This window comes from Nelusetta ayraudi, unplaced genomic scaffold (assembly GCF_046127955.1).
Source record: "Nelusetta ayraudi isolate G7.1 ecotype Tasmania unplaced genomic scaffold, CSIRO-AGI_Nayr_v1 ptg000017l, whole genome shotgun sequence".
NCBI lineage: Eukaryota > Metazoa > Chordata > Actinopteri > Tetraodontiformes > Monacanthidae > Nelusetta > Nelusetta ayraudi.
The window spans coordinates 4,463,028-4,484,416 of NW_027466067.1; the positions used below are offsets into that span (position 1 = coordinate 4,463,028).

General features: G+C 44.0%; 1 protein-coding gene and 1 long non-coding RNA gene across 8 annotated transcripts; both read right to left on the reverse strand.

Moving 5' to 3' along the window:
* Window positions 1-144: 144 nt before the first annotated feature.
* LOC142887328 (uncharacterized) lies at window positions 145-8,283 on the reverse strand. Its single transcript, XR_012926527.1, has 4 exons — window positions 7,880-8,283; window positions 1,526-1,624; window positions 1,123-1,354; window positions 145-740 (listed from the first exon to the last, which is right to left on the reverse strand). It is a non-coding gene; the product is annotated as an uncharacterized LOC142887328 (long non-coding RNA).
* Window positions 8,284-9,698: 1,415 nt separating this feature from the next.
* Window positions 9,699-17,138, reverse strand: LOC142887327 (E-selectin). Of its 7 annotated transcripts, XM_076024882.1 has the most exons (14): window positions 16,952-17,136; window positions 15,743-15,928; window positions 15,543-15,642; window positions 14,332-14,402; window positions 14,130-14,229; window positions 13,673-13,743; window positions 13,184-13,369; window positions 12,768-12,884; window positions 12,097-12,168; window positions 11,739-11,774; window positions 11,621-11,662; window positions 11,386-11,437; window positions 10,538-10,613; window positions 9,699-9,994 (listed from the first exon to the last, which is right to left on the reverse strand). In XM_076024882.1, exons 1-14 carry the CDS (start codon window positions 17,031-17,033, stop codon window positions 9,965-9,967), a joined length of 1,221 nt encoding a protein of 406 aa, XP_075880997.1. In that variant the 5' UTR covers window positions 17,034-17,136; the 3' UTR covers window positions 9,699-9,964. The 7 variants fall into 7 exon arrangements, 6 of the variants coding, with proteins under 6 accessions (XP_075880997.1, XP_075880999.1, XP_075880998.1 ...); XM_076024884.1 differs by lacking the exon at window positions 10,538-10,613 and having other exon boundaries at window positions 16,952-17,135; XM_076024881.1 differs by lacking the exon at window positions 9,699-9,994 and having other exon boundaries at window positions 10,021-10,613.
* Between the last annotated feature and the right edge of the window lie 4,251 nt (window positions 17,139-21,389).

Sequence of the window (21,389 nt, forward strand, 5' to 3'; positions counted from 1 at the left end):
CAGGGCCTCGCCGTGACGACTACTAACTACAGCTGCACTAAATCATCTATCATCTCTGTAAGTGACGTTTGGGGGAGGGATGGGGGGCAGAAACGTCGACGGCACTTACAGGAGAAAGAAACCGAGATATTTAATGCGCTGACGTTATTTTTTTTTTGACTTGAAAGAAAGTCTAAAGTGAAGCTCCGTTCAGAACGTAAACGTTTACTTTTAGATTGTGGTGATGCTGATGGTAGGGTATTCACGCCTAACATCTGTTGCTGCTTTAAGGCTTGAGGCCTTAGCGGGGAACCACTTGTATCTTATTTGCCAAATGCTTAAAGCTCCCCATCTGCCCAACTCACGACAGATACTCTAAAGAGAAGCTCTGAGGACTTTTAACAAACCTTCAGAAGTTTAAATGTGGGTTTTTTCCCCCCCCCTGGTTTTTCTCCGCACTCGCCATAATACATACAGTCGTGTTCGGGCCGGAGAGAAATGAGTCAGAAAGGCAAAGCTGCGTACGCCACAGTGCGTCTGTAGCCCCTGCTTTATCATGCAAAGCCACACAGAGTGAGTGAGTGAGTCCCAGCGTGTGTTGTACGCTGCTTAACTCCTGCATAATGTTTCACCATTCCCACCAAAGACAATGAAAAAAAAGAACGAAAGATTGCCGGTGCTTAACCCTTGGACTTTAACAAAGAGGACGACCTCCTGCGGCCCCGGTGGATGGATTTCCTCCTCGTCCGGCCTCAGCTCCACTGTAAAGACATGGGAAAATGGGATTGTGATCTCGAGATGTCAGTGTCATGGGAGCCAGTCCACAGTTCAGCTGAAGGGTTTTTTATTGACTTAAAACTTCCTGAAGATGGGTATGACTGATTGGTTAGACATAACTTCAAATATTTTTAGCATCAACGGACTTCTTGTAAATCCACAGCGAGGATTTATATACAGGAAACCAAGTGGATAGATTTAATATGTGCATATTTCAGTAATGTGATCATTTACATAAGCTTCATCTCCTCCTGAACAGTCTGTTTTCCTTATCGATGAATAATGCCAACGATGTCATCTCTAAACACATCAGGCAGTGAGGCTTCTATGGAAAGGTGTTATCTGTTTGATGAGATGTGCGGTCACCCTGTTTTCATTTTGTTGCACGGCCTCGGACTATGACAGCAGACATGTTGTTGACATTCTCTCACTCTGAAGTTCTTTTTCCCTCTCCTTCGAATCACATGGATATGTGACAGGTATGAGTCAAGTATTGGCAGCTAACACATATCAGAACTGGGAATGAAAAATGTTACTTTTCACACCTTTTGTTCAGTCATTTGGAACTTGAATGCATCCTGGATCACTTTTCGTTGTCCTGAAAAATGTGCGCTGTAATTCACCAACCAGGAGCCTTGTGTGTGTACAGAGATGAGGTATTCTCTTGACCTGCTGCTGTTCTCTCTCTCTCTCTCTCTCTCTCTCTGCACGTGCGCAGCAGAGTCCAAGAATTGAATTCTGCTACCTCATCTTTAAAAAAAACCCTCACCCTCTTTTTCCGTATTGCCAAAACTTGTCCAGGCTGCTGCTCTTGAATGAAAAGAAAAACCTGGAATCCACATGCAGGCTGTGTGACTGCGATCATTTCCTGTAGGATGGAAAGTATATTTTAGTTTATAGAATCTACAGCTTGACACAGTTAAACACCAGGAAGGCAGTGTCCAAACAAATCTGGCAGGGCCGTGCAAGCCGCTAATTAACGAACAGTAGATCGGGTCAAAGCAAACCAGGCGATGGGAATAAAGCGAGAACAGGTTGGTATTGATGCAGTTGGTGACTGGAACAAAGGCTGCGGACTGATGAGAGGAACTGAGGTGCAGGTGTAGCCAGGGCAGAGGAAACAGCTGCTGTCTACAGACACACAGTCAGCAGTTAAAAGCAAATCAGAGGGACTGCAAGAGAGTAGAGATGGACAGAGCGGTGCAAAGGTTGACATTGAAAGGTCCAGTAAGTAAAATTTTGCTTGATTTATGATTTTTATGTTGTTTAAAGCGTAACATACTCCACAAAAATACGTATTCTCGTGGTACAACAAAAGTAATTTGGTTGTTCCTACCCATGACAGTTCTCATTAAAATAAGAATATACATAGAACAAAGAGTAGTGTTCCTAGTTAGCTGCCATCTTACCATTAGCATCCCATTTTTTAAGGAAGCCCGGTATTCAAGGAAGATCACCTGACTTAGGCCACAAAAGATTTCACACACTGGACCTTAAAGCCCAGGAAAAATGTGAACGCCACCAGTTGGCTGTTGCCGCACTCCTTTGTGTGCGTCAAAAGCACAAAGAAGCACCTCCATAAAAAAGTTTTTTCAGTTGTTTTCCTGAGCTGTATCCAACAATGGATTGCACTGCACGCCGCACGGCACCTTAGAAACTGTGCATTCTGCCTTGTGTCTTCTTGTAATTCGATCCTTACGTAGGGGATGGACGGCAGGCGCGTCATTAGGAAGTTCCTGTCCCTTGCAAACAGGATACGGAGGGAGGTGGAAAGACAGAAGGTGGTGATTAACACCTCTCCGTTTCGCTGTTGTCAGCTACACGCCGCTAGGCAGCAGTCTGGTGATTTTCACGTTCTATTTTTACCATCTTTCAGGAAATAAAAGATGACACATTTGGGGGGGAGGGGCTCACAGGACATCCAACGGAAAAGCCTTGACATTCGGCACATCAGAAGCGACTGGAGGGCCGGCAGTGTGGAGATATGCGTTCAGTCAGAGGGCGATTAGATAAATCAGAATGGGTGTTGCTGATGTTCTGTGCAAAAAAACGGGGGAGTTTGGGAGAGGAGCAGAAGTTGACAGTTATGAGGTCAGTGAGTGGAAAACTCGCTGAGACACAGAGAAACACCCAGTTCATTTCCCGCCTTCACTCAGGGTTTCTGCCTCTCAAATCTGCTCGCATGGACGTCTCACGTTACTGCTACTTGGGACAATCTTGTGAAAAAACTTTCCCAAGCCTGATTGCGCCGCACACAGTGCACGGGCCAGACATTTGTTTAGCGCGGCTCATCTGGCAAAGCTGAATCACCAGCCAGACTGGCATAAATCTGAAGTCTGTTTACTGCAGAGGTCAAGCCAGTCACGTCGAGAGCGCCATATATTTGAATTCCTTAATTCAAAGCAAAGAGTGGGGTGTTTTCTACATTGTTTAGCAATGACTGTGGCGTCGGGCAGAGATGGTGCACCCACGGGCACCCACAGTGTGGATGGTGGTTTATTTGTAGGAATGGTGGGGTAGAGATCAAATCAGGATCAGGGTCCAACACACCCTGTCTGATGTATCATCGCAATACACGTCTTGGAAAGACTGGTGTGGCACCTTGTTTTGACTTGTGAAGAAACTGAATGAAAATGCGTCATGGGTGACTCCCATATGAAAACGCCACAATCCCATTTTGCAATCGTTGGATTCTTCTTGAAAGCCACCAAGCATTTGTGGGCTTTGTGTAAAATGTCCAGTAATTAAACTAAATGCCACGTATTTTGGTGGAGTCTCTAACGCCTTCGGCAGGAAGACGTGTGGGCGCTTTATTGGTCGCAAAAGCTGTGAAACCCGACGGCATTCCCATCATTCTCAGCTATAGTTTGCGGCACGGCTATGGCAGCGAGGGTTGGAACAACATTCAGCCAAAGGCACCAATGATTGGTTTACGGATCGTCAGAGGTTCTAGAATGGATGTTGTCATCCAATTTTTTTTATTTTTTTTTTTTATCTTTACAACTTTCTACACTGTAGATATATGCTGATGACATCAAATATATGAGCATATATGTACCGTATTTTCCGGACTATAGAGCGCACCTCAATATAAGCCTCACCCACTAAGTTTTTAAAAAGAAAATCGGAAATGTACATATATAAGCCGCACCGGGCTATAAGCCACCGATATCTAGGTTGTGAAATGAGATATATATTGGATAGATAGATGGATAAAGATTAGATAGCTAGATTTATTGGTACACAGAAAGATTTCTTACTTGTTTATTTACATAACTGAAATTATTAGAACGGTGCCGGTAACACAACAGTAAAAGTGCTGACCAACCAAAACAGAGAAGTTGCACACTGAACCCACTGAACACACGTCGAACCGCTGTCACTTTTTCTTCAAGCGCACTGGAACCCTTAAAGTCGCTTCATGAACACTGAACCCAGAAACCACCTGTCACTGTTCATCTTACCCTGCGCACTGAAACCGCTGAAGTCACTTCTTCAGTGTCGGAGTTGAACAGCCTCAGAAGAGCGTCGTCACATACCTTTTCTGTGTCTATGTCAGTGTTGCTCTCCGCGTCGTCGCTTGTCTCGTTTTTGCACTTCCTGCTAAAGCGCCCCCTAGCGGGTGAAGTAAAATCCCCAGAAAAGCCGCACCTTTGCATAAGCCGCATGGTTCAACACGTGGGAAAAAAGTAGGGGCTTATAGTCCGGAAAATGCGGTAATTATTTGGTTTTGATTCCTTCAGCGAGAAACTGCAATGTCAAAAGACATTCAATTCATAGTGTGAGTCCAAATTTTTGACTGGTAGTGTGTATACTAGACATGATTTGTGAATGTGAGGCAGCTACACTGAGAAACAACAGCTAGAAAACAGCAGATTCAACAACAATAAAAACAAGCAAAAATTAAAGCTGCAAGCAGCGTTTGTGGGACTGAGCCGCCTGCAATTGACCCCCGTCCTCTGCCGACACCCGGCGACATCTGCTGACTCTGAAAGAAGTCTGTGCAAATGATGCAGATTTTTCACCTCCAGTTTTGGTTTTGTTTGTTTGTTTTTTGGAAGAGTTCTAATTAATCATCATAAGCCTGTGTATGCAAATGATGCATATTTTTTACTTGCATTTTATTTTTTGAAGTGGCCATCAAATGTAAATTATAGGCCTTGATGAGACAAACACGTGATGACCCCCGTCCTCTGTTGACGCCCGGCGACATCTGCTGACTCTGAAAGAAGTCTTTGCAAATGATGCAGATTTTGCACCTCCTGTTTTTTTGTTGTTGTTTTTTTGGATGAGGCTGTCAAATGTAAATTATAGGCCTTGATGAGACAAACACGTGGGTGTTTGAATGACGTCTGTAAGGCTCCCCTAAAGGAAACTGCAGCCATGTATGTGTGTGTTGAAAAAGAGGGAGAGGAGGTCTAATTAATCATCATAAGCCTGTGTATGCAAATGATGCAGATTTTTAACTTTCATTTTTTTTTTTTTGAAGTGGCTGATGTTTGACTGACGTCTGTAGCATTTTCCAAAAGGAAACTGCGGCCATTTATGTGTGTGTGTTGAAAAAGAGAGAGCGAAAGAGAAAGGCGTTAGGGCTCCTAACTAGCAAGAGCAGAGTTAGCTCCGCTAGCTCCGCTTTTGCAACCTTGGAAACATAAGCTTTGTACTGTGCGTCTACATGAAAGATATTGGTATCATCTTTTAGCTAAGGGCTTCAGCAATCTAACTATGTATAGTTTTCTGGGGTGTGAATAACGGTGAAGGCGTGCTCAGTGAAAAAACGGACAGTAATTTTTTTCATTTAGGCGATCTCAAACAACTTGAAATATCTCACTTCCTGTTTGTCACACCAAAAAAAAATTAAGCGTAAGCGACGTAGAGCTTGATGAGATGAACGCATGGTTTTTTCGCTGCTGTTTTTTTTTTTTTTTTTTTTGGTCAGTTTTGACATCCATCGACTTTAAAGGGCTATAAAATGAAAACGGTGCAACGCATCCGGACCATTCCTTTTATGTTGACCTTCTGACAGTCTAGTCTGTGTAATACAAAAGGTTTGAAACTTGCAGCTGGTTTGTCAGGGGTCAAAGGTCAGAGTGTCAGAATGTAGGTCTGTATCCAAGGAAGGCGTGGATCTTTGTCCCATGTCGTTTCAACCTTCCTAGAGGGCGCTAGAGGCTTTTTGATTTTTGCAGTGGGCATTTTGAGCAATTTTTGGTCAATTTTCAAAGTGCGTTTACTTTGGAGGGCCGTTGCACGAAAATGGTTCGAGTAATAAATAATAATAAAAATAAATAAATAAATAATAAAACTTTAATTGTACAGCGCTAAATCAAAACCAAAGGCGTCTCAAAGCGCTTTATACAATCAGAGCGAACCAACCGGGCCCCCGGAGCAAGCAAGATGCGACAGTGGCTGGGAAAAACTCCCCTGTGGGAAGAAACCTAGGGCAGAACCAGACTCCAGAGGGCCATCATCTGCCTATGACTAGTTGGGGTGAAATACAATAACAGAGGAGAGACAGAGAAAGAGAGAAAGGAGCAGAGTGAGCCAGGGTGGCAGACAGGACAGAGTGAAAAACAGATACACCAACCAAACATTCACAAAATGGATATAGACACAAAAAAGGAAAACAGAAATTCAAGGCTGCTGTCCACGTAGAATGTAATTGTCCATGCTTTGGAAGGCAAGAGCCTATCTAGATGAACAATCTGCCGATAGGACAAGTCTAGGTCCTAAGCGTGGTGGTGGGACGAAGCAATGACACCAAGACCCCCAGGACAGCACAATCCAGCTCCTGGCGCAGTGGTCATCACCTGCCGGCGACACAGACTGCGGCAGTATCATGCATATCGAGCATAGTATACAAAGCATAATGAGAGCTAGTTTGGACAGAGTAGATAGAGTCAAAGATTGATTGGCCGAGGAGAGTGATAGAAGCTCCGCCTGCACGGAGCAACGATCCCTGTAACGGGAGCAAAAGATCTCCCTCCACGGCGTAAGCCTATAGCAGCTTAACTGACAGTGGATGGAATTTAACTATAATCTTTAAGAAAAACGAAGGTCATAAGTCTACTCCTAAATTAACTAACTGTGTCTGCCCCCCTCACGAGGCTGGAAGATGATTCCAAAATAAAGGTGCCAAAAAACTGAAAAAACTTTTTGGGATAACTAAAAGTCCTGAATCCTCAGAGCGAAGGGCTCTTGGAGGATGATAAAGTTCAGTGAGTTCCCTAATATAAGAAGGAGCCTGAAATTGAAGAGCTTTGTAAGTTAAAACTAGAATCTTAAATTCTCAGTAATCAAAAAGATTTTGATGATTCTTTGTAATGAAGGTCCAGTCTATGTCACACTGAATTTTCAAGCCCGTCGGACTTGCGCTTTCTGAGCCTAATGTTTTCACTCTGTTCCAAACAGGTGACAATAGCTCACTTCTGATTTGTCTGGGGTCAAAGATCAGCATATCAGCAAATAGGTCTGGATTGCTAGGACGCGTGGGTCTTGGTCCCATGTCTGTACGACCTTCCTAGAAGAAGTTTGTTTTTAACATGAAAACAAAAAAGAGGAAATAACTCACTTCCTGTTTGTCGGGTGAAAAAAGTTAGAGCGTACGAAATGTCGGGCTTGAAGAGAGGAACGTGTGGAATTTTCCCCCATATTTTTTCGACCTTCTTAGTGGAAGCTAGGGCCATTTCTAATTTATGGACGACTCTAGGGGGCGCTACAGAGTGGAATTTTGCCCTTTTCTCTTCATTTTCTTTGATTTTGTACCAGTTTCTACCTCCGTGCCAAATTTGTTGACTTTTGGATTATGTTTTGTAAATAATAATAATAAGAAACATACGAAGAACAATCGAGTCTTCGCGGCGCTGGGGCTCAGTCCCAAATAAACATATGAAGAATAATCAATTGCTGATGAGAGCAGGCCTTCGCTGGGTCTCAGTCCCAAATTTAAACAAAAAATGAAACAGGTCAACCCTACATCCCCCCCTGTAATAACTAGCGTCTCACAATAAGCCATTCACAGATTCAGTGTGAGGTACACTGTACAATTAAGTCTCATACTGAGCAAGCGTTTTTTCTTGTTCATACACCATCACCTGAACCTCAAACTTTATGAGTCACTCACATGTTCTTAGTCTTCCTGTGAGAGTTGAGCCCTCAGTCTCACTAACATAATAGGACCTACTGTGGTGGTCGCGGAGCTCACTGTGTTGGCGTCACTATCCGCACGCCAGTCGACATGAATGGCAGCCACAGAACCAAAAGGTTGAACTTTTGACCTCCAGCAGAAGTCTATAAAGCAGTCAGTAGAGGTCAGGTCTAATGCTAACTTCACCGTATAATGCCCCTTTGATACAGATAGATAGATGGACAGATGGATAGACAGATAGATAGATAGATAGATAGATAGATAGATAGATAGATAGATAGATAGATTAGAGGTCACAAGTCACAAGTTTTATTTCTAATAATAATCAGTAACAGTTTGTGTTAGAAGAGGCTGTTCTTTCTTACTGTCAACTAGCTCTCAGTCACGGTAGAGGGAGTCAGCTCTGATCCAGCTCTCGGCATCTATAGTGCCTGATCCTGTTGCTTTGCCACTGGAAGGAATATTTGAACTATTCTGGGAATGTGGAACAGCATTTAATTGCGCCAAACTCCCAACGGTTTCTCAGTTCTATGGACCACACAGATGTTCCTGTCTTCCTTTCCCAAGTCATTGATTTTCCTGAGATTCAGTCACAGACTTTTGGTACACGGAATCATTTCACTGCTCGCTGGTACAGAGCTAGCACGCACACCAGAACAAATCAGCACCCTGCTTAAAATTCCTTTAGTCTAACGCTGAATGTTAGATTCACCTCCTTTAAAACTACCGCACCCTTAAATCCAAACAAACAGAGAGCTTTGATGTATTCTAGGGAACAACAATTGTCGAATCAAGGGAACATTTAATCAAGAAATTAAAAAACAAAAAAACAAAAACAAAAAAAAGGCCGTAGGCAACAGCATAAAAGCTCTTCTGTCTTTTTGAGGCGACTGACTTCAACAAATGCCACCACTGTTGTGAGAGTTTCTCCTCAGATATAAGCCCCTTTTTTGTGGTAAAACCAATCTGTACTCATAACTGGGATGAATAAACTGCATTGATTAAAGCATATTCTGTTTTATGCCTGCTCTTCACTCTTCCAGATGATTCTACACCAAAAGAAAATCTGAAGGAACATCTAGCTAAAGATGAACATTTTCTAAGATTTTGCATTGCCAAACTAAACAAATCAGACCCAAAAAAAAGAGAGCAAAAAATAACTATGTGGGTTCTTTTGATGTCGACGCAGGGAAGTTTTGTGTTGATCCCCCAAAAGGCAGGGTGGAAGCCTCTGGCAGGGCTGACTAGCGAGCATTAAGGCAGTTGAACCATAATAAATTTCTCTCTGGTCCACACCCCTGCTGTAATACAGATGCAACCATTGATTTTCTGAGAAACGGGATGAAAACCGCTCTCTCGGAAAATGTGATCCAGGCCTCAGTGTTTGCCTTCTAAACGTGGCTATCAGTTTTTCAGTTTGATTCCTTGAGTCAGCCCACCCTGCTGCCAAACACGTCTGTATATTCTCAATCATTTTCACAGCGACTGGCCAATAGGGCCGTTATGAACTGTAGTTGAGACCGTATCTTCACTGCATACTTTTGCTCACTTCTATTGTTGTGGCATTGCAGCTCACAGGAAGAGCCCACGGGCAACAGACAATAATGAAACGAAAGTTGGGAAGGAGGAGCGGGGGGGGGGGTCGAAGAAAGAATGTGAACCATTGTACCAGTATCGCTGGAATTACTGTGGTGAATTTCTCACATTGTGTCCTTCCTGAATCACCTTCTTCATGACGCAGTCCATACACAATGCCGCCTTAAAGAAAGTCTACAGTAAAATACTGAGGCGACACTGAGGCACAGACGGTTTATTCCAGTTCAAAATAAAATAAAGTACAAAAAAATGAACATTAAAGTACTCTCTATTATTTACAATTGTTGAAAAAAAAATGTGTCAGTGTAAAAATACATCATGGGAAGGGTGGGAGGGAAGGCGCCCTTCATCAATGGAGATTTAAATAATGATCCTGTGGTTTGCCATAAGATAAAAGTGATTTCTCCACTGACTGGGTGGCACTGCTACAGTTGGCTGGCATATTCTTCCTGCGCCCCAGACACTTCACTGATCAGCCTGGGGACCCCTGAGAACCTGGTGTCAAAGGGAAATGAAGGACAGAAAGCCAGTTTGGTTGGTGGACACATAAAGCAATAAAGCAACAACCAAAAAAAATCTGTTCAACAAAACATGCACACGGTAAACATCACGAAAAGCTGAGCAAACAAAATAACTCTAAAATACAGTAGTGGGGAAAAATTTCCGGATACCACTAAAATTTTACACCTCAAATTTGGTGAATGGAAATCATTGCTTTTGTTTGTTTATCGTGAAGAACAAAAGTAACCAGGCTAAATGTTCGTACTTGCCCTGGATGTGTGTGTGACAAGTGGCATTATTTAGCTAAAACATCCAGTTTTGACCTGGACGAAACGGTGCACATGCAAAAAGCATGTGGGTGACTTGACGAAAATAAATGACACTTGTGGACATAATAATGCTACTTAATGCAATACTTCATAAATGCATTAGGCGTCCAAAAAAAGACATTTTTCCCACCACTGTAGTTTAAAAGGCATTTTGCTCGTCCTGTAGCGACAGCATGGTGTGATGCAGTGCAGGACAACTGACAGGTACCTTGGTCACACTGGCCCTCCAGAGACTTTGGAACTGAAATAACTCCGGCTTCAGGTCTTCTCTGAAGTCATACGAGCTATGGTGTCATCAGATCACAGAGTTGGTGTCAGAACTGAGAATGCTTCACTCACATTTGGTCCATGTTAGAATTTGGAGTAGTTTTCCATTCTGCAACGTCGATGTTAGTCAGCGCGGGAATGTTTAAGTAGTCGTACGCAAGTCGGACAAGGACTTTGTAAATGAGGGATTGAATGTTTATAGTTATAAACATCAATAAGCATAAGTTGCAGTTTTTTAATCAAGGTTTCTGACAGGAAATGTTAGAATTTCTGAGAACTTTAGATGGTAAATCTTGCTTTGCTTTGTGGTCATAGTCAGCTCGCGGCTGCGCCCCAGTCATAAACGAGCCTCCCGGTCACTGAATAGTTTTGATGGAGACACAACTATGGCAACATATATGGTGGAATGGGTGCCAGTCGGGCACCCATTCCACCATAATTGGATAGGTTATTTCCTGGAGTTAAATTTCACAACCAGTTTCATTACAGGATTTCCTTCAACGTTCCTAACTCCTCATTCCAACGACAGGAAAGAAGGATACTAGGAGTTTCTTAACCAGTCCAGTCACTAAAAAGCAGTGCGGGATCTATATTAGTGTGCAGTGGAGTGTTTTCTTTGTTGTCGTTGCACGGACGTAATTTCATTTGCTCAATCGCACAAGAGCTGCTAGTGACCAGCGCACAGATAAAAGGAGCAGGAAGAAGTGCAAAGGGAGGGAGTGGAAAAAATGAGAGCTGCAGGAGAAGCGCAAACAAAAGACAAGCAGTAAAACAGTGACATGTCCTCACCCTGTTCTTTTTGAAAAAACGTTCCGTGTGGCAAAATACACTAAAGAGACAACTGTAAAAAGAAACCACACACACACACACACACACACACACACACACACACACACACACACACACACACACACACACACACACACACACAAACAGAAAACAAGATATTAACAGGATTCCATCTTTTTCATTTCCTGCTAAACGTGCCGTGAATGTGGAGTTTGGAAGGAGAATTGTGCTGTACCCAACATGACTGACGCCAGGGCCGCTATGATCACGATGTGTCCTGAAAGACAAGGCGAGACACGATAAAAGAACCCCCAGCGGCGACGTGCGACTTGACTGCTGCTCATTTAACTCACCCTGTCTCCTTATAAATGCATTCCTCGTTGTCACCTCTGCAAGGACACGACAGAGAAATTGACTTCAAACTATTTGTGCAAATATTGTTTTTTTTCACATTTCTCATTAAAGCAAAGTTGGAATATTTTTTCTTTTTTTTTTTGCAACTTGTTTCTCAGTTACAGAAGCATATTGTTGCCATACTATTAAAGAAATCACAATAGTTTCATGTAAAAACATGAAAATTACCATGTGAAAACGTGAAGCTTTGACATAATTATGTGATACTGAGCCTTCTTTTTTACATTATGTCAGCAATACGCTTCTATACTGGATTATGCCTCAGTCTGACATTGATTTTTGTGTCGCAGCTCTTACTTGGAACTGGCGTCGTGAAGAACACTGTGCTTGTTACATCGTTGTCCTTGGTGCTCGCAGTGGTTCCATCACCTATGAACGGAAAGACCACAGTCACTTTTGATCCTTATCCAGATTTGGGCAAGGGTGTGAGACACTTGTGCTCGGGTGCTTGCGGCATGCTTGGAATGTACCCATGATGCCTTGTGCTCTGCCTGCATGCAGACATGCAACACTTTTTTTTCACAATTTTTCTAAGTACCTGAAGTCAAGGCTAAGGCGTCTGGCGCTGCGCTGGGTTGCGGCAGGTCTGACGATTTAAAAAATGAAATTCCTCCCAACTGAAGAAATATTCCAGGTCAGGGGTGCTCGTGCGAAGCACAGTCATTCAAATTCAAAATGCCAAATTATTCCGAACAGGTGTTTGACAGGCAAAAACAGGCTAACGGTGACATCACTGATCCATGGCGAATGGAAATGGATGTTGGTCTGATGGTGGTAACTCCAATGTAACCACTGTTAGTGTGTACATGTTGAGATTGTCTTTCAACTGCAAGTCTTTGACTTATTAAAAGTCTTAACAATATAGAATATGAGGCTCCAAGTCAACCGGGTTACTATCTGAAGCAGCGTTCAGACATTCCAGAACAGAAAGTGAAACACATGAAAGTTTTCATGCGCTCGTCCTCTACCTGGAGTCGGAGGCGTGGACGTGGTCATGCTGGTCGTGCTGGTCGTGCTGGTCATGCTGTTCATGCTGGTCACGGTGGTCATGCTGTTCACTTCAAATATACCTTTTGTTGTCACACCTACAGGTGAGAAACACCACTCAAGTTTCTCTGAGGCTGCAGCCAAACAGCTAATTGGTGGTTCGTCCCACTTCTCATCTACCATGCACACAAACGCACACTAGCGACGACGTGCAGCAGTAACCCACTTCCTGTGTGAGAGGCCATTCTACTGTAGCTAAGCAAAAAAATTGACGTAAACGATACTGGAGTGGGTTAATCGGTCTGGTGTAGACCACGTACGCAACACGTGCACAAGCTTCACTTCTGCTGTGGCGTGAACAGCACTGAGACGAACAACAAGGATCGATTGCACTTACTGAGACACAGAGGCGGCTGATTATCATATGTGCCGTTTTCTTGGCACACAATGGCGCTCGCCCCAGTGAGGACGCGTCCTTCGTCGCAGGCAAAGTTTATGGTTTGTCCAACAGTCGGGGAGCCCAAATTGGAATCCCAAGAGCTTCTCCCAAAGGCCAGTACGTGGACTGCGTCACATGACACGGCTGAGGAATGAGAGAAACGTCCAGAGTTAAGATGAAAAAGCAAACAGTAAGTGGCGGGTGAAGTGTGGAAAGAGCTGTTGGAGAGACATGGGGGGAGGTTGAAGTCAAAGGTCCAATGAGTAAAATATTTGGGCCTAAGAGAAGTTGTAGCATCTAAATAAAGCACGGATCGTCTGAACTTTGGGCAAAAGGTTTGTGAGCTCACACGTTTTTTTTATGCTGTTTTGCAAACACACCACACGCAGGGAATTCAGTACTTTTGGTTTAATGAAACAACAATGTAAAAAAAAAAAATACTCTTACGCTCGCAATGAGGGTCCCCACTCCACCCACGAGTCTCACATCTCCTGATTCTGGATCCATTAAGCCCAAAGCTGTTGAGAGAGGACAGCAAGTAAAGCAGGGCTCTACTCTTGTACACGATAATTTTGCTTTTCACTTGACATTCATGACATAAAAATAGGAAGCTGAAAACCTTTGACGAAAGCAGACCAGTGGGATTGAAATTATATTCTTTGCCAGTAACAAGGCTGGAACTGAAAACTGGTGCAAAGCACCAAGGAAGGAACACTGGTTTGAGATTATCCATGATACCCTCTCAATGGAAAGGTTGACATACCAACTAAAATTCGAGGAACATTAAATACATTTGAACTGGAGTAGGACGCCCTAATACTGTTTGTGACTGTTTGATCAAAATGGAAATAAGATAAAACAGAGTTGCAAAAAGAAGACATCAAACCAAATACATTTTTCTTACCCTTTATTGCAGAACACCTCAATCTCAGCTCCGTACAGGGTCCCGTTGGCGACTGAGACGGTCATGTTTGCCCGTAACTTCGGGCTGCGGCAGTCCTTCACTGCAATAAGGAACAGCAGGAGACCATTGTTTTGAGTAACACCGCTCACAGTTCTTCAACTGCGGCAAATGGCCCGTCCGTCGCCTCAGCGTTGGGCTTCACCTTTACACTTGGATCTTCCCAGCCAGCCGTTTGCAAAGCACTGCTTGTAGGAGGACCCACTAATCTGGTAACTGTTGGAAGAAGAGAAACAAGAAATAGATAACACAAATGTAGTTCTGTTTGTACTTCTTTGTATTAGAAATTAGGACCTCTATTAGGATTAGGAATTCTATTTCTAATTCACAGATTTACGGATGAACCACTGCATAGCTGTCAAGTCTGTCATTACAGGGTTGACATTATACTTGGCAGTACTACCCATTACCATTATTAGCTTAGCAGGCATTCCTACTTGCCATCAAGCTTTGTCCAGTTTCAGCATAAAAAAATCTTTATAATGTTTCTTTTTTTGTTTTGTTTTTTTAGTCATGGACTCTTAATCGTTGAAAATTATCGAAAGTTCAGAAAACTCTTTACTCCAAGCGTGACACGGTGTGTCTCAGCTCGTTCTGATTGGCTTATGCATTCATGCATCATGGCCTTACAGAGGCATGATGAACAGTGACACTACTGTGCACGCTCTATGAGCTGCTTAACGCTGAAGTAAGCCATACTGGTGTCCAGCATATCAACTGGCATGCAGATGCTCACAGATCGGCTGCATTTTTTGATACCCGGTCTACTTGGCTAAAATCTGGACCGATATCCAATCCAGATATTGGATTGGTGCCTTTCTGAAAGAGACAAACACAAACCATCCAATTCTGAGAATCTTTGAGCAGTCAGCTGCTTAGAAAACCTAAGCCTAAGCAGGTGCAAGGGGGAGCATTCAAAGTCTTCACGGTAAACGCCCGGGGCGGGTATCAAACCCTTCGAGACCTTCCTTCGGCAAAGCGACAATGCGAACCAACAGCTCCCGCTGCCTCAAATGGGATCGAAACATGAAAAGAGACATATTCCATCCTGGTCAAATCCTGCTTGAGCTGCTGCCATCAGGCAGATGGTTCAGAAGCATTAAAGCCAGAACTAGACCAGCAGGCTTCTACACCACTGCAGTAAATTAACTCAATGCTGCTAGAATCTGCAAGAGAATGTAAGTGAGTTTCTGCGTTTCATTGTTTACTTTTACTCTTACTATTACATTATTATGTGGTTTAAGTTTGTCTTTACAATGTTTTTTTCTGTTTAATGACTGAATAGAATAATAAAATATATCCTATTCTATTCTATCCTATTAGACGGAGACATAAACCTCAAACATGTGCACTCACCCTTCTTCACAGGTCACTTTAATTGTATCACCCAGCTCGGTGCCACCGCTCAAATCGAAAATCATGTTTGGTTGAGCCGGAGGGGCACCGCAGTCCTTCCCTGTAGCATGAAAACAACAGAGGGCGTCCAGGTGAGTCTCTGATGCCGCCTCATTTACCCGGCAGGAATAGAGGAACAGTGCATCACGACAGCGACTCACTGGCGCAGAACAGGTCTGGTTGGGTCCAATTTCCGGCTGTGCACGTTACAAGGCCAGTGCCACTTGTTTTGTGATATCCATCATAACAAACCAAGGCGACGGAGACGCCTTCCGGGAAAGAGCTCATTAGAAGCGTTTTTTCAGTCAGCTTCATATCATGTGGTGTTTCAGGTCTCTCACAGTCCGCTGCAGGGAAGAGTGGTGACAGTGATACACAAGTGAAACAAGTGAAGATGAACCGTTGTTTTTGTGCATTGGTGGGTTTTTATTAACTGTTGCATTTCTGTTTTAGATTTTTTTTGTGTGTTGAGCCACTTTTTCTATTTTTGAATCCACTGACCATGACCGTTGACTGCCTCCTACTTAACTACTTAACCTCTTGCCAACCATCTAAACATCATAGAGATTCGTAATAATCAGGTGGACACTGGCTCTTTGTTTTTGACCTTTTTTTTTCTTTTGCCTTTTCCCCAGGGAAGTCACTGTTGACTAATTGCAGAGCCTCTAAATCCAGTGAGATTCTCTTAGAACTGATAGCTTTATACATATAAACACTGAATTGTTCCTCCCCAACATTTCTCCATCACATCCTCACAAGAGGTTCGCCTTCCAAATGAGCAGTTTTGCAACCAAATTTCAAACTGCCTGTTAGAAGTCTCTCTCTTTCTGTTGTCATGGAGATATATCACCGAACTCCCTTATCTGCGTGCTACATTGCAACAGGTCTGAGGCATCTGTAGGAGTGAGTCCAAGAGGGTGCGTGGTGGAGCTATCTCCTGGATCCACCATAGAGACGCTCCAGCGCAGGAGAAGAATGAGGTGCTCCGCAGTGTTTACACTGAACAGGGTGTTCTGGTACCTGCTGCCATCCCGCGTTTGGAGCGGTTTCTAAATGATGTACAAATGTCATTGAGGACAACGCCAAAAAAGTAGCACCTCGGTGATGAGGCACCTGATAAACCCAGGGAGACAAAGTTCTCTGCTGGTTCCTAAAGAGACATTTAATTCGCACTCCGTCCACATTATAGGTCAGGAAAGAAAGAACGAAAGAAAGAAAGAAAGAAAGAAAGAAAGAAAGTTAACTTCGATGAGACGCAACAAACGCAATTCTCCGCCTGCGCCGCTGGATAAAGCGAGCTCTCCAGTGATGCGGCGCGCTGATAAAACAGTATCTCGTGAAGCAGGCGGCGCTGCAACAACACCACTGACCTGAGACTCTAAAAAGCAGAAATTCCAAGAGCAGGAGGAGTCTCGCCCCTCGGCGTCCACAGGTGTCCGCTACGACGCCCATGGCAGGCGACAGAAGACGGGAAAGCGTCCAGACCTCTCGGTGCTTCTCTCTGTCTCTCAGTCCGCACAGTGCCGATGTAGACCCGGGACCATCGACATGTAGACCCGCCCCTCTACCGCCCCTCTGCTGGCCTCCTCCTCCCCCCGCCCCTTCCTCCTCCTCGTCTACCTCCGTCTTCTCCTGCTGCTGAGCGCAGCTCAACCAGAGTTTACTATACACAACAAAGCATTTCAAAGCAGAACCTTTTCGAAGAGAACCTACGAAAACCTACTTAAAGGGTAAACTTTTCAACTTTTAGTGTGTAATACATGTACAAAACAGCTTAACCCATTGACCTCTAAATCATCCACTGCCCCCCCCCCCCCCCCCCCCCCTTAATAATCACAGATGTATTCACTGTGCGTAGAGGTTCGGAGGTTGTTGCAGCGTTCTGTGTACCTCTATTGCAAGCTGTGGTTATTTGAATTACTGTTGCTTTTCAACTTGGAAAATGCATTTCCTTTCACACAACCGCTGCTCGCTCGCTGGACGTTTTTCTTTCTCTTTGTGAACCTTCATCAAGCCAGGCAAGAAGTGTTCATGTTTGTGTGAGCAGGAGTGACTGTCATCAGTATATTTCAGTGGGTGAAAAGGACCAAACACCACTATTTACTTTAGCCCAAACCTACTTCGGCTACGACTTTGAAAAATTGATTGGGCCTGGTTTGACGCATATGGCTTTGAGCTGTGATTCACTGTTGCATGGTTGTCATAGTGGCTTCATCGAGGATGTGTGTAGCCAACCTGTCCTCTGTCTTACTTCTCCACCCATTTTTAAACATGAGCTTCACATCGGTTGGCTTTTCAACAACCTGAGAGGAAAAGACGGAGACAGATTATGATGTGTCACAGTCCGCATCAGCTACTATTCTACAACCGCCGCTAGTTCAATTGCCCCCTTTACACACCTGAAAAAGTCATTCAACTTCTCTGTCATAGGTCCTCTGTATAAATGTTAGAATGAAGCCAGAACTTTAAGAGTTCTAATCTTTGATCCCACTGGACTGTCAGGTCTCCAACGTAGTCAACTATTCCACCCATTTAGGATCATTTCCTAAATATTTTTTCTGAAAGGACCAATCACCCATTCACCACCACCAAACTTGGTAGTTATGCCGCTTTCTACTCTTAAATCATGTGCGGCTATGGAACTGGTGAGTGGTTGTACATGTCAACAAGCTATGGTCACAGCTGGAGACCCGTTGCAGAGACAAACATGGGCGCAACCAAACAGTTGATTCATTCTTTGTTTTCTTTTGTTTTTACAAAACCAATGGGTGATGTCACGGGTGGTCCTCTTGGTCACAGTGTTCATTGCAGACAAAATGGTAAACAAAAGATATGCTGGCCAAAACAATCACATAGTTCAAATCCTTTGCAGCCTTATGTCAGCATAATCCATGGAGCAACAAATAAACATTTGCGTGTCTGCACAGTGAAGAACAAACCTCGAGGAAACAAAAACATCTCCTAGTAATACTGTACAACAGCAACAGAGTAGCCACACTATGGGTGTGGTCTATAAAAGGGGGCAGTTCTGTCAACCTCAATCAGGGAATCCTCTGTTTTTCCCCTTCTCTTCTGTTATTTCTCCAGCCGCAAGGCTATGCAATCCCTTCGCAACAACGTGGTCAGTCCTCATCTGACTAAAATAAGTTCCATAGTTACATCTGACAATTTGTGTTTTGCCATGGACATATTGAACAGTTTTCTTGAAGCAGAGCGCTGTGGCTCAGTGCCTCGCTCACACACGCAGTCTGGGGTGAATTCCAGGGAGTTCCCTCAGCAACAGACATTTGCTAATGGTGTTGCTGGAGGAACCCGCACACGCACAACATAAGACTCGGGGCAACATGGAAAACTCATTGATCTGTAGGAACTACTCCCGGTGCTGGCGTGAGACTTCACCCGCATGGGTAAGTTCAGGATCACGGAGCTTTTCCACTGAGCTCTGACTGGCCCTGTACTCCTGACACATAATGGAAAGCCAGTAAAATGTATTCTGTTTCACCCTTTTTCTTTTTCCTTTGTAGGCATTTAAATAGATGCTTGCACAGGCTTGGTGTTTATGCCAGCGTGACAAGCAACGTCTAAGCTTAAAGCATTTAAGAAGTTGTGTCAATGCCTTTGTCTGTTACCTGCTCTGACATTCTATTGGGCTGAGCTAAGATCCCACCCCTCACCACCAGCAACCGAGAAGAATGTGTCTGCTTGTCCTCACGTCTGATAAAGAAAAGGGAGACAAGTGGGTGCCTCCAAAGCTTTAAGATATGCCAACCGCTGCAGGGCGTTTTCTGTGATTTCCTTGCAATCATTCAAACCATATTAGGTGCAAAATGTCAAGAGTAACAGGCAGGATTCCAGCACTTCGTACAGCCTATATTTTACACACTCGTAAAACATGGCAAGACTAAATTCAGAGGCATTTTCACCTTCCGACACTGGCATTCTATTAAAAAAAAAAAAAAAAAGAAAAGAAAGAAAAAAGAGGAATGAGGTCTTGCACCCTGGATCTGCGTTCACAAGATATACCTCAGTTGGTGCAAAATACTTGTTAAGATATTTTCCATTGCAAAACAACATGTAACCGCGGCAACAGTGACACATAACGCCAAAGAAATGCGCCACTCTCCACCCATTCATACAGTAACGACACGTTGGTGACATCTTGTGGTGATAATTGGGAACTTATTAGACAGGCCCAAAATGACCGTCTTGAGGCGGTCGTGTGTCAAGCTGTTGATGGTTGCAGAAGAAAATGCACATTATTCTTAACTTGAAGATACATTTGTTGATTATTATTCCAGTTAGTGAGTGATGCAAAAGTAACATACATTCTAAAAATATATTCAAACGTAGGCAGACAATGGTTGGTGGGGGTGTGTGTGGGGGGAATGTATTTCCCTGAAGCCATCGAGGTTGCTCACCTCAGCCTGCGAATGACTGAGCACGTCTCATTAAAACCAGGACCCAAGTCACAGCTAATGAAATTGCAAAGACGTGTCACTCATGCTTAACTAAACTGCAATTCCGGATCAACGAAGCCTCCAGTACGGCCATAATGAAATTCTTAACTGCCCAGTTAGATGTGGTCAATGATCATCTTGAAGGAGTCACCCGAAACCTCAGCTCATGAAACGACCGTACTGCCAACCTAAGTGGATCTCTGCTGGTCGCTCAGCTGTAAATCACACATCGAGGCACTGCTGGAAATGTGCCACAATGAAAGAAAGAATCAAATTAAAGTCTCTCCCACAGCGGTTTCAGAATTATTAATGAATAAAACAAGGCTGTTTGCTTGCCTTCGGTGCGACATACAGTACATAATCAATCTGAATTTTCTTTGAAGCATTGCACGGTTAATCTCTGTGAAGAAAAAAATAAGTAGCTGCCATGGCAACCCAGCCATACACCAATGTCCCAAATACAGATTTGAGGTATAACAGGAAGCGTCCTGTTATACCTCACATATGCAGCGGCAGTGTGATAAAGAAAAATGTGACCCTGGGATTTTTTTTTTTTCACAGGATGGTGTCACATGTGAAAGCTGCAGCTGAAATTGTACAATATTGAGGACGTGGGTAAGCGTATCAAGAAAAATCATGTGTAAATTTCAATCACCAATGATCCCTCCTCGCGCTGCACTGCACACCCACACACTCCCATCTGAAGCCTTGTGGATTGCTCCCTGCAGATACTTCAGAGTACCCTCCTCACCATTCTTTCCATATACGTCCCCTGCAGCCTTGAGCCAAGACGGGGCCGGACTAGCAGTTGGCACGATATGGTATCAATGGAGCCTGATATAGGTTAAGGGAAAGGGGGGCTCACTGACACAGTGGCAGGAAACACACAAGCGCACGTGCTAAGTGTATCACGACGGCGACTCACTTGTGCAGACCAGGTCAGGTTTGCTCCACTCGCCACCTGTGCAAATTGCAAGGCCAGTGCCACTTAATGCAGCATGCAAATGATCACATCCCATGAGGATGGAGGCGCCCTCTGGAAAACTGGGAGCCTCACGTGTTTCATCAGTTAGTGTCATGTTGTCTGGTTGCTCGGGTGTGACGCAGTCAGCTGGGGAACAGCCGACTGCGTCACACCCGAGCAGACGAAGACAGCATCAGCGTTTCCCAGACTCCAATGTGATGTTGACTTTGCTGACCTGAAGCTTCACCCATAACCAGGATAGCCAATAGCAGCAGCAGTATCACTCCACAGGTGTTGGCGAAAGGGCCCATGATCAGGCTACGGAAGAAGAGAAAAGATGCTGGTTCGTGATTCAAATGGGACTTTAAAACAGAGATGACTTAAGGC

Excerpts from the sequence above, each read along its gene's own strand:
- LOC142887327 (XM_076024879.1), bottom strand. The coding sequence starts at position 17,033 with ATGGGCGTCGTAGCGGACACCTGTGGACGCCGAGGGGCGAGACTCCTC. Across the intron at positions 14,403-15,542 it reads AAAGTGACCTGTGAAGAAGG|TTACCAGATTAGTGGGTCCT; the intron begins GTGAGTGCACAT and ends TTCTTCCAACAG. Across the intron at positions 12,169-12,767 it reads GTCCACGCCTCCGACTCCAG|GTGATGGAACCACTGCGAGC; the intron begins GTAGAGGACGAG and ends TTCCGTTCATAG.